The 13,734-nt window shown below is 39.3% G+C and overlaps 1 protein-coding gene across 1 annotated transcript in view; it reads right to left on the reverse strand.

The window, feature by feature from the left end:
• Window positions 1-717: 717 nt before the first annotated feature.
• Window positions 718-13,734, reverse strand: part of hnrnpll (heterogeneous nuclear ribonucleoprotein L like) — a 59,692-nt gene continuing 46,675 nt past the window's right edge. Inside the window, exons 9-14 of the mRNA XM_083922659.1 lie at window positions 12,257-12,474; window positions 11,001-11,122; window positions 10,591-10,792; window positions 8,961-9,018; window positions 7,471-7,569; window positions 718-3,900 (exon numbers count right to left, since the gene is read on the reverse strand). Coding sequence (XP_083778785.1) covers window positions 3,845-3,900; window positions 7,471-7,569; window positions 8,961-9,018; window positions 10,591-10,792; window positions 11,001-11,122; window positions 12,257-12,474 — 755 coding nt within the window. The 3' untranslated portion in view covers window positions 718-3,844. The remainder of the gene's footprint in view (window positions 3,901-7,470; window positions 7,570-8,960; window positions 9,019-10,590; window positions 10,793-11,000; window positions 11,123-12,256; window positions 12,475-13,734) is intronic.

The following is a 13,734-nucleotide window of genomic DNA, read 5'->3' on the forward strand; positions in this document are numbered from 1 at the left end:
TTTACCAGGCAGGACATGTCAGGAGTGATGGAAATCCCAGGACTATCACCTTTCTGTCATTTTCTATCAAATGAATCATCTTGTTACCACACAGATCTTCATAATCAATAACAATAATAATTATAATAAATCTGATGTAGTGCATTATATAGACTCATGTTTACCAGGCAGGACATGTCAGGAGTGATGGGAATCTCAGGACTATCACCTTTCTGTCATTTTCTATCAAAGGAATCATCTTGTTACCACAGGAATTAAAATGTATGTTATGTATGACTGTTTAGGGCTTCCGTAGGTGGACATGCACCAGCAAAATACATTTTTCACTATCTGCCAGCTGCCTGCCTGAAAGTACACCAGACACCTATGCCTAACCTTTCACCTCTTTGGACTGGGCCCCAGGGAGACGGGCCTTGCCCGCAGGCCCCACCTCTGAGCTCTCACCGAGCCTGTCTCCAAGTGGAGGTCCATGTTGTATTATTCCAAAGAGCCCAACTCTTAGAGTATATAAATATCCTGTATGTGTGATTAAAGGGCAGCCTTTCACCTCCTATATACAGTACATACACATACACACACACTGTCCATATCAACAGACATCCTTTTGATGTGAAAAGACCACGTTTGGCTGTAAATGAAGACGAGAGCGCTGAGTTGAGCCGTGTGTGTAGCTGATGTCACAGCTCCAAACCTGAATTTATTTCATTTGAACGCGTACACATCAGTTACAACCACAGAGATTCTTAAATGAATGGAACAATATAGTTCTATTAGTGATTACAGACTATTAACAACATTAAACCTTCACAGCCCGTGGCTCTGTCTCACACTGTCAGTGCTCACAGCGGTCCGCACTTATCAAAGTCCCTTACAAAACGTAATAAATAAAACCTTAGAAATACAGTTCGATTCAAGTGCTGTAAGAGACGTACAAACAACATCAAAATGAGCAATAAGTTAAGTGGGATTCACCTGTCAAAAACGCTTCACACCTGTTCCTTATTTACATATGTACAGAGAGACTTGAGGGCGTAATGGATCTTAAAGAAAGGCTTGGAGCAACAATATCTGCACGTCCTACATGACGCACAGGATGGACCAGAGGCCAAACAACTCTGTCCAATCATCCATAATAGGCTATTCACATAGTTTATGCTTAACAATAATAAAAAAAGAGCATTAGATTATAAAAATAAGACAGAAAATTAAAAAAAGAATATGCGGTTTAATATGATAAAGCGAAATGTCCTTTAACATGATGTAATTCCAGTAGTTTTCCATGCGCAGTGCAAATGTATTTAGTTTTGAAATGAAATGACACTGACACAATTAATACATACTGAGCTTTGAGATTGATCAAATGTATACCTAATTTAAAATGTAAACTAGAGAACTACTTCCTGCTTCGACTTTCCCATACAGGACCTGTATTCCCAAAACATTGTATCTTCCCACCAGGACGACTCCTGAATCACACTGAAGCTTCCTCACTGAGGTTAACAGAGTCCTCTTCAAACGTGTTCACAAAGCTGCTGAGACACTTTTTACTAAGGAACTGGGAGAGTCTGAAGCTAAGAGAAAACGTGGGGTCGGCCCTGTTGCCATGGGTGACGTCATCTTTCATCAAACTGTGATTGGCTGTCTCTGGTCTCGGGCTGTTTTGTGTCTCTGTCAGTGAATCCTTGATAGAAATACTGTAGGTGTGTTTCGATATCCAAATAAAGAGTTTGAATCAGATGATTGAACATCAAACAAAGAGTCATATCAGCTGCTGACTAGTCAAGTATATGTGCAGAGAATTATCAGCCTCTTCCATGTCTGGCAGCTCGTTAATAACTAGCACGTATCCATGTAAGAAGCCTCGTGATGATCACACTACAATAACCATGGTGATAGTGAGAGGTGCAAACAACAACAGCGTTTACTCCTTTCTCCTTGTTTCTGTAAGGAAGGACCTTATTAAAGAGTCAGATAACTGCAAAAGACAAAAGAAGCACAGAAAAATATATACTAAATAAATGCAGCCTTACCACTTTCTTTAAAGGTTTCTAAAACGTTGAGGCGATTATGAGGAAGATTACCAGAAGCAGCCATTTTGGTTTGTGATTTGTTCTTAGTGAATTAGGAGTCCTCTTGACTACTTGTAACTTTTCACAGATTTAGGAGCTGATGTAGCGCTAAAACACCAAAAATGATCTTAGACCCACAATGTTGGAGTCCTAAAAATAGGACTGACAAGAACTCAGGGCTAATTTTAAAAAGTGGTTGCCAGGCTGGTAACCAGGCATCTGCTTTCGTTTAATTTAGATACTATGCAGTTATACAAAAATTCCCTTTTTTTTTTAAAGTTTAGGTTCATCTGGTTATTTGAGATGTGAGATATGTTTTATTGCCTTGTTAATTGCTTTGGTTAAAGCTGCATGCACTGATTTTTTTCTTTCAGCCACATGGGACTCATGCTGACGTGCCCTTTTTTTAAGAGTTACTGCTAAATCAGCAAGTTAGGAGCTACTTTTAGCCTTAAGATGTTTTGGGAATACGGGCCCAGGAATCAGTAAGGGAATCGATAACGAATCGGACTGATAAGCAGAATTGATAATGGCATAAGTATCAATAAAATCGTACTTATCCCCATCTTTAGTACCAGCAGCTTTTGTGACAATAACTGACGTGTTGATCGTGATTATGTTGGAATTCATTTTCATTCAAACAGCACATGATGCCTCAGAAGGACCACAGACAAGAGGAAGTGTCAGGAAGTAGCTGATTGAAGCCCGACAAACTCAAACCCACCAATATGTATGTGTGTTAGAGCAGAGCCGCGTGGAGCCAAAATACACAGAGCTACAGGCTTAGATGTTGTGGAGAAAGCCCGTGAATGAGGAAGTAGCCTACTTCCTCTCAGGCAGGGGACAGTAGTTGAGAAGGCAGTCCTCAAAGCAGTGGCATGTCACACAGCACGTAGCAAACATTAGAACATGAACAACTCTGCCTCCCTCCGAAGTCCCGCCCTCTTCACCTGCCTGACCTCTGACATCCCATCTCTATGCGTCCTCAATGTGTCCTGAGAGTGTTTTCACCTGTGGTTAGAGCTGTCCACTTCTGTTCGGAGCACTCAGACCACACGTTGATACCAAATGGGAACAAGGTCAATGTATATATACAATACAGAGTTAGGAGCTTCTTCCAGCCTTCAGATGTCGTGAATACACTCCCTGGTATGAAGTATATCTCACCGTCTTCAGCCTCCCTGCTGCCAGGGCAAAAACCCTAAACAAGAACTTGTGTTAAAACCCTATCCATATTCACTGTATATGTTCAATGACTATTTAAAACAAAACAATATTCATCCGTTTTTAAACATTAAAGTATTTCTGTCACCATGTGCACAAATGATAAAATGAGTTAGATGTGTGAGTGCCACTGAAGTGGCCTCAGGTTTGTACAGCAGATTCAGAAACAGTCTGTGAGCAGATTCCACAGAGTGGGTCTCTGCCCGCCTGTCTATCTGTGTGTGTCTGTGTTTACACTCAGTTTACCATGCAGTGAAGCCTTCTGGAACAAACACATGTTCCCCAGAGGGCCCTCGTGACAATATAAACGCAGGATCAGAGTCTGTCAGCCTGTTGAGTTGTGATTGGATGGTGTTTGATCTTCTGTTTGGAGACAGTGAAAGTGTCTACACTTTCCATCTTTGTCTCCTTTAAAGGCCACATCGCTCTCTCATCATTCTTCTTTCATCTCCCCTCCATGTGTTTGTGTGTGTGTGTGTGCCATGTTCCCTCTCAGGTTAGAAGGGAGCCATCATCAGGCGTAGCAGCCTCTTCTTGTGTTCTGCAACTTTTTATAGATGAGAGGAGGTGGAGAAACAGAGTTTCAGGGTGTATGGGTTGGAGCCATCTGAAACCACACACACACAAACACACAAACACACACACACGCACACGCACACGCACACGCACACGCACACACACACACACACACACACACACACACACACACACACACACACACACACACACACACACACACACAGTCAGTAAGAGCCGGTCACAATAAAAATAAAAGACAAGGAAAAACATAATTAAATAATAAAATAAAATTGGTAGGATCCCTTCAATAATTCAATTAATCACGGTTGACAGTACCGCTATATTTAGAATCTTAAAGTGTAATTCCGGTTTAAGATCATCAGGGTCTTTTTAGGCAAATGCACTCCTCAAATAAGCCATCGAGACAAATTTTCCATGTATGAATTATTAACGTAGATTTTCCGGAGAGATGCTAACAGCCTGCCTCGGCTAACACAGATAGGCTCGGGGCGGTGAGTTGGAATCATTTAACCACTAATACTGCTCCAAATAACAGCAAACCTCTGCAGTGGCATGAGAAGAGTCCCTACACAGAAAACAAGTTAGCTAAAGTTAGTAAAGGTCAAAGTTCAGATTAAACTAAATTACTATAGAGGAAGGAGTTAGCTAACGTTAGTAAAGTAAAGTCAAAAGTTCAGATTAAACTAAATGACTAAAGAGGAGGGAGTTAGCTAACGTTAGTAAAGTAAAGTCAAAAGTTCAGGTTAAACGAAATGACTAAAGAGGAGGGAGTTAGCTAACATTAGTAAAGTAAAGTCAAAAGTTCAGATTAAACTAAATGAATAAAGAGGAGGGAGTTAGCTAACGTTAGTAAAGTAAAGTCAAAAGTTCAGGTTAAACGAAATGACTAAAGAGGAGGGAGTTAGCTAACATTAGTAAAGTAAAGTCAAAAGTGCAGATTAAACTAAATGAATAAAGAGGAGGGAGTTAGCTAACATTAGTAAAGTAAAGTCAAAAGTTCAGATTAAACTAAATGACTAAAGAGGAGGGGGTTAGCTAACGTTAGTAAAGTCAAAAGTTCAGATTAAACTAAATGACTAAAGAGGAGGGAGTTAGCTAACGTTAGTTAAGTAAAGTCAAAAGTTTTGATTAAACTAAATGACCAAAGAGGAGGGAGTTAGCTAACATTAGTAAAGTAAAGTCAAAAATTCAGATTAAACTAAATGACTAAAGAGGAGTGAGTAAGCTAACGTTAGCAAAGTAAAGTCAAAAGTTCAGATTAAACTAAATGACTAAAGAGGAGGGAGTTAGCTAACGTTAGTTAAGTAAAGTCAAAAGTTCAGATTAAACTAAATGACTAAAGAGGAGGGAGTTAGCTAACGTTAGCAAAGTAAAGTCAAAAGTTCAGATTAAACTAAATGACTAAAGAGGAGGGAGTTAGCTAACGTTAGTAAAGTAAAGTTCAGATTAAACTAAATGACTAAAGAGGAGAGAGTTAGCAAACGTTAGTAAAGTCAAAAGTTCAGATTAAACCAAATGACTAAAGAGAAGGGAGTTAGCTAACGTTAGTAAAGTAAAGTCAAAAGTTCAGATTAATCTAAATAGCTAAAGAGGAGGGAGTTAGCTAACGTTAGTAAAGTAAAGTCAAAGTTCAGATTAAACTAAATGACTAAAGAGGAGGGAGTTAGCTAGCGTTAGTAAAGTAAAGTCAAAAGATCAGATTAAACCAAATGACTAAAGAGGAGGGAGGTAGCTAACGTTAGTAAAGTACAGTCAAAAATTCAGATTAAACTAAATGACTAAAGAGGAGGGAGTTAGCTAACGTTAGTAGAGTAAAGTCAAAAATTCAGATTAAACTCAATGACTAAAGAGGAGGGAGTTAGCTAACTTTAGCAAAGTAAAGTCAAAAGTTCAGATTAAACTAAATGACTAAAGAGGAGGGAGTTAGCTAACGATAGTAAAGTAAAGTTCAGATTAAACTAAATGACTAAAGAGGAGGGAGTTAGCTAACGTTAGTAAAGTAAAGTCAAAAGTTCATATTAAACTAAATGACTAAAGAGGAGGGAATTAGCTAACATCAGTAAAGTAAAGTAAAAAGTTCAGATTAAACTAAATGACTAAAGAGGAGGGAGTTAGCTAACGTTAGTTAAGTAAAGTCAAAAGTTCAGATTAAACTAAATGACTAAAGAGGAGGGAGGTAGCTAACGTTAGTAAAGTAAAGTCAAAAATTCAGATTAAACTAAATGACTAAAGAGGAGGGAGTTAGCTAACGTTAGTTAAGTAAAGTCAAAAATTCAGATTAAACTAAATGACTAAAGAGGAGGGAGGTAGCTAACGTTAGTAAAGTAAAGTCAAAAGTTCAGATTAAAATAAATGACTAAAGAGGAGGGAGTTAGCTAACGTTAGTAAAGTAAAGTCAAAAGTTCAGATTAAAATAAATGCGGCAGTGGTTTGGACAAGCTTCTGGGGATGAGAAGAGGAAAAAAGAAAATGGCTGACTGCTTGTGTTTGATCACGAATATGTCGTCATATTTTTTCAGGATTGCTGCATGTACGCAAAAGAAAAACAAAGCGAACAATTTGGTGGTGGGGACTCATATTTAAGTCGAGGCAGTGAAGGACCAAGAGAGTGCCAACTCGCCGCTCCGAGCTAATCTGTGTTAGTGTCCCTCCAGAACATCTAGGTTAATAAATAAATAAGAAATAGTCTTGATGGTTTATTTGATGATCAATTTGCCTAAAAAGACCCTGGAATGATTTTACACTGGAACTTCACTTTAAACATCGTTTTTAACCGCTAATACTGCTCAAAATAACACCAAAGTCACCAGAGACCCTACACATAAAACAAAGCACCAACAACGTCGTCATCATGCTACTGCAGAGGTTTGGTGTTATCTTGAGCAGTATTAGTGGTTAAAAAAGAGGTTTAAATGCCTTCACCGTACTGCCCCCATTTAGACCGGGGTGTTGGTCTTTAAGGGCGCACTCACACTGTCGTTCTGTCCTGGGCCAAAACCGTTTTTTCAGCTAAAGCCTAGTACGTTTAAGCAGTGTGAGTGCACCCGTTCCGCGCATAACAACGGGGCTGGTGCGCGGGGGGAGAGGGAGGGGGGACAAGTACCCTAAAGCCCGGGTCGCGGTGCGGAAGGACAGTGTGAGTGCGCCCTAAGTCGCTTCACCAACTTTGCTGTGCTACTCGACACCATTTTAGCTTTGTTAGCATATGGGTTTGTTTACATCCTTAGCCTTTCCCTGGTCCTTAGCCTTGTATGCTCAATATTCCAACAGCACTTTTGCTTTGTTCATTTTCTACTAAAACTCGTAGCAAAGGTCCTCCAGCAGCAGTGCTAGTTAACATGAGGCATTTTGAATTGGGTTTAATCGAGACTTTTGCATGTTAGTATCTAATTTGAATTTTTTTTTAAAGTATTGATTATTTTCTGGATATTGCTGTAGTTGAGTCATTATTAACACATATTTACTGTATGTGTGCCAGTAATAGGTATAAGTATATACATGCTATATAACCGTGTCAATCAGCATTATGGAAAGGTCATTCCAAAGTGTATATGGGATACAGAGGTGTAAATCTAATCCAACTGTATGAGATGTTTAAATATGAATATGGATGTTTGTAAGGCAGGGGGAGACTTACTGGGTATCCTGATCTGGTAGTGGTTGAGTACAGTAAGGACCTCCACTGCCTCAGTCTTACTGTCAAACTCCAACAAGCCAGAGATGGTCTTAGAGGAGGCTGAGAGACACAATGAAGGAGAGGAGGAGAAAGTAACATGTCATTCTCAAATTAGATCACTTTTAAGGATTCTTGGTACGAGCCCATGACATAAAGCAGAAGAACAAACAGATACTTGGCAGGAATGTTTAGAAGCACAGCACTGAAGCAGTCACATGTTATTGGTGTCAAACATACAAACACAGTCCTACTTTTAGGACTCCTAATTGTTGGTGTTTTAGCGCTACATCAGCTCCTAAATCTGTGAAAAGTTACAAGTAGTCAAGAGGACTCCTAATTCACTAAGAACAAATCACAAACCAAAATGGCTGCTTCTGGTAATCTTCCTCATAATCGCCTCAACGTTTTAGAAACCTTTAAAGAAAGTGTTCAGGCTGCATTTATTTAGAGACATATTTTTCTGTGCTTCTTTTGCAGTTATCTGACTCTTTAATAAGGTCCTTCCTTACAGAAACAAGGAGAAAGGAGTAAACGCTGTTGTTGTTTGCACCTCTCACTATCCGGCTGTTAAGTCGTGACGTAAAGCCCTTTCAAAATACGATTTCCAGGTCCGGGCCTCGTCTTTCTCCAATGCCGCAGTGCCGTGTTCCTTGTTGTTTGAACAGATTTAATTGTCATTTGACCTCTTTCTTATGGATGAAAAAGATGTCTAACTGATGAAAGAGGTGATCGTAACTGTTCACATGTTTGGCCGTTGTGTCTGTTTTGTTTCAACAGAGCGTTTGGACCCGGAAATCGTATTTTGAAAGGGTGTTATGTCAGACTGAACTGCTGGATAGCAACAGGGTCGACCCCACCTTTTCTTTTAGCTTCAGAAAGCCCAAGTTCTTTGGGAGAAGTTGGTCTCAGCAGCTTTGTGAACAAGTCTGAAGAGGACACTCTTAGTGGACTGTTTTGGGAATACGCTCCCCGAGAAGTATGTTTTATTATTAAGTGGAGTCGGGCTTCCTACTATGATGGCACACTCTGTAGTCCCCTGTTTTCTATTACTGTTCACTGACTGTTTTTATCTACCTTTTTATTTGCTACAACTATTATGTTATTAACTTGGAACGGATTTCAGTTCATTTTCCACCAACTTCTTCTTCTTATTATTCATATTGGTTTTATTTATTTGGTGATGTTTTGTTTTACTTAAGAAATAATGGTAGTGATTCATACATGATGCTTGAGTTATGGCAAGTTCTTTTTTTTACCTTGACTAGTTTGTATTATGGAGTACAAACACATGTACATGTATAGCCAATTTTAATTTGAATAAATAATCACTTTCAAATTCATCAGTTAACACAGAGAGATTGAAGAACCAATCCATTTACAGAGTGATTCCAAAAGAATAACATGTATTTTAGGAATTATAACAAGAAATTCCACAGTAAAGAAGTACTTACGTTTGGCATCAAACATCTTGAATTTGACGAAGCCAGGTACGTCGTGCTCCGTACACAGCTGCCAAACACAACACACACACACACACACACACACACACACACACACACACACACACACACACACACACACACACACACACACACACACACACACACACACACACACACACACACACACACACACACACACACACACACACACACACACACACACACACACACACACACAGCAGCTCATTATTATGATGCTGATTTATCCCAGGGCCTGATCTGGATCTTAATATGAAATATTAACATGCATATCTGGCCTGATCGTTAACCTGCCAGAGCATTTTTCATCATGATACTTGATTATTTTTTATTATTATTATTAACAATATGTGATAATCTGATAAATGGCTGTAAATAAATAAAGTACTGTATGACAACATGACAAACAATGAACCGTGTATGTTTATACTCTATATATAACATATATTTTGATCCATTATCGGCTTTTCACTTAAATTCATATCCAATGTGAATATACATATTCTAATCAAAATTAGAGAACAGATCATAAATACTTGATTTAATCTGAAATATTGTTATTTTTGATGTTAGTTCATAATTTGATAGAATATCAGCTGTGTCTATTTCACTGCTGTACTAGGATGTTCTTTAAATAACCAAGGCACTTCAACAAAAACCTTTATTTAGTGAAAAAACAGTACTCTAAATGAGAGAACAGTGTTCATTGTGTCAGAAGAGAAGATTTCAACAATGTTTTCTTCTATAGGATTCAAAAATGAACAGGAAGTGTAGAGGCCACAGCTTTGAATGACTTCAGCACATCTGCGCCCACAGGACATCACTAGTTTCTCACGCTGCTCTGATCTTGGTACATTCTGACTCAGTCTCTTCCACAGTTCACTAACTGGAGAGGGTTTCTTACACATTACTTTGTTACCAAGGACTTTCCATCTTACAAAGTAACCAGGAGAGCTGCAGATAGATAGGGTGTGTCCAACAATGAAGTCAATTGTCACCAGGTGCAGATTAACACCAATAACTGGGAGGGATCTGAAAGTGTTCTCTAATTTTAAATCACTGTTTTTTCACATAATTAAAAGGTTTCTGTTGAAGTGCCTTGGTAATTTAAAAAAACATGCTAGTACAGCAGTGGTATAGACGCAGACAATATTCTATCAGATTCTGATCAATAGAAAATAACAGTATTTAAGAATAAATCAGGAATTAATACTTGTTCTCTAATTTTGATCTCCACTGTGTATGATTTATACGTTTGGGTAATGGTGAGAGACCCACACTGATTTTATTTAACACTTAAGTATATGTGCAATATATGTATCCTATATATTAGGTTTTGGTAGAGTAAAATACAAAGATGTTGTATAGTAGTATTTGGGACTCTTTAATACATTCTTAACAAAGATATAGTTATAGTCTTGCTTAAGACATGTCATAAATTGGCAAATAAATCAACATCGATGATTCCATAATGTAAAGAGTGTGATGGAAAAGTCTTAAACTGTTAAAGTTTAGTAGCAAAGACTGACAGAGACAGAGGGACAGGTGTCGGAGAGGGAAGTGCTGTCACTGAAACATTTATGAGACAGAAGCAGCATACCGTCAGTAAATGGTCCTGTGATATGCACGGAGGGACGTTGTAGTAGTGAAGCACTGCAGATGGGGGCTGGATGATGTTTTTGGAGGCCTGTCCGGCACTGCTGAAGCGGTTGTTCCTGGTCATGGCAAAGTCTTTATAGCTGCTGCTGCCGTCCTCCAACTCAAACACCTGACTGGGGATCACTGCGTGCTGCTTGGACACACTGCACACAACACACACAGATGTCACGCATCAGGCTTGTATGTAGTCTTGACGTCATTTCACATCCAAAGCAGCAATATTCAGTGTTGAGACTGTGGGGCGCCACCCAGAGACTGAAGACTGCAGACTGAAACATGACACCTGGCCCTACAAGCTCAAACATGACTGATGATTAATGAGTGTAAGTGTGTGTATCATCTACTGCTCACCACACATTGAGTCTCTTGCCGAACACCTTGATGCTGTTGAGGTGTGTGATGGCCCTGTCCACAGCATACTCATCTCCCATCTCAACCAACGCTGTGCCAGGAACACTCTTCATAAACTTCACCTGCAAGCACACACACACGCACACGCACAGTCTTATATAAGCAGCACAGCGGTGCCAGTGTCAGAGCCTGAAAATCCTGACTGGCTTTTAGTTGCTGGTGAGAGCTCTGACACCAGGCTGGAGATCTTTCTGCTGGACCAGTGTTTAATACTGTGTAAGCTAGGTAAAAGTCTTGTGCTGTTGCACTTGCTATATGTTTGGCTGTTAGCAGGGATACATCCAGCCAACAGTCCAAGTCAGGCTGATGGTGAGCGAGTGTGTTCAACTAGAGGCAATAGTGCAGCACTTGTCAACGTTTTTTTTTTTCGATTCAGCATGTTGAATCAGAACAGAAGGGAGGAAATCAGACAAATGGCTGAAGTCAAGAAGCTGTCAGATTGAAAACAAACTTTTTATATTAGGTAATATGATTTTGTTCATCCATCTAGGTCATTATTGTTCGCTTGCGCACAGTAAATACAATTTTGTTCTTTCAACGTCACCACTAGTCCTTTGATGTTAGGTTGGTCTGTCCCTGTCTTTAGCAAGACTTGTTTTTGATGCAATCATAACAAATACATGTGTAGAAGTGAATTGCACTCCGAAATGGAAACGGTACGAATGCCAAATCGCAAAAAAGTAGCAAATCTATATGATGGTGCTTTAACTTTCTAATGGAAGTGATGTGAACAAAATCCTCAGTCCTCGTTCCCTGTAGAGTACATTCCAAAGTTGATCTGGATTTATGAAATGACCATGTTCTTCTGTGGAGTTCAGCATTTCTAACCATATTCGGCCGAGGACGTCCGGAAAAGTTACAGACAGCTCTACTTCAGAGTAGAATAATCATTATTGACTGATTCATATATTTATACATCATGTTTTAATGTTAAACATACACATGGATTATAAATGCATATTTTCAGTCATATTCTAGTTTGAATTTTTGTTGAAGATCTCTGGTCTTCACCATGGGAAGACACACACACACACACACACACACACACACACACACACACACACACACACACACACACACACACACACACACACACACACACACACACACACACACACACACACACACACACACACACACACACACACACACACACACACACACACACACACACACACACACACACGCGCGCCTACCTTCTCAATGTTGCCGTAAAGGCAGAAGAGGTTGAAGATGCGGGTGCAGTTCATCTTGGATGAATGGAGGCCGCTCACCATGGCAACAGAGCTGGGGGCGTGGCCAGAGTACGAGGAGGATGACTGGGGCAGAGGGTAGGACACCATGTCTGGAACATCCACTGAGGTGAGCTTGTACCTGCTGTTGCCAGGCAGAGGCAGCAGGGGGCAGGGTGCACCTGAGGAGGCAGAGATTCTCACTTCAATTTACCCAAAACAAGTGTCAGCTCCCTAAGGATGTGAATCTCTCTGCCTGAGGGAACATCATGAATCAGACCTCTGGATTCAAAGAGTGTCACACTGCCCTCTAGTGACCACTGGGAATACAACCACATTTGACATGCCATAAGTGCTGTCTTATAATGCTGTGCATTATTTCATATTTCATACACTGTTTCTCCTGGCTGATCTGCAGAAGAAACACAAATACAATAATACTCTCAATTTTGAAATAAAAACAGGAATTTTAGGAGATCATTTTCCAGTTTTTTCCCCCAGTTTTTCAAATTGTTGTTTTATGGTCTCAAGGTAAATAAAAACACGTCTCCGATCACCTACATCAATTTGAATTCAAAAATGTTGGAGGAGGTCTTCTTTGAAAAGGTTTACATGGAGAGCAATGCAAACTCCGCTTATCTAACACTTAGTGAACCATAATTCAGCTTTTGCAAAACGTTTCCCTTTGATTACTCATTCTGTTGTGTCTTTGTGAAGAATTGAATAATCCCTGGTTTTCCTTTTTATTAATCCATTACTCTGAAAGAAAAGGTCTCCTCAAACTTTCCTTCAGCTTTTACAGATGGAGGTTCTTCTTTGACTGATCCTTTTAAAGTGTAGCCTGCCAGTTCAGTGTTTTCTTTTGAAGTATTGGTGCATCTTGATACAAAGGTTGATCCTTTAGATCATATTAAGGGCTCTTTTCCACATTTGAATGATTTCAAATGGCCTGATGTTAAGGGGGTTAGTGATATTTTATATTCAAACTCAAAAATTCAGCTCCAGGTCATGATGGTATTTGTCCATGCCTAATAAAGGAAGTGAGTTCTCTTATTGTGCATCTTTTAACATTCATTTTTGCACCATCCATAAATATTGGCATCATGCCTGACTTGAAAATGGCTAAGGTTACTCCTTTATTTAAAGCAGGTGATCCGGGATCTTTTACAAACTATTTTCCAATTTCAATTTTGCCATGTTTTTTTAAAAATGTTGGAGAAACTGGTATATAAAAGGATCCTTGAACACTTCGATAAGAACAATATTCTCTTTCGAATGAACTGACAGAATGCATACAGCCTTTGATATGAATGAGTACGCAGTATATAGTAAGCATATTTTTAGATTTTTTTGATAGCATTTGATACAGTAAATCATGACGTCTTGCTTTCAAAATGACTTAGACATGGTCTTTTTGGTACTGTTTGTGGAGTTATAAGTAG

This window comes from Echiichthys vipera (assembly GCF_963691815.1).
Source record: "Echiichthys vipera genome assembly, chromosome: 11".
NCBI lineage: Eukaryota > Metazoa > Chordata > Actinopteri > Perciformes > Trachinidae > Echiichthys > Echiichthys vipera.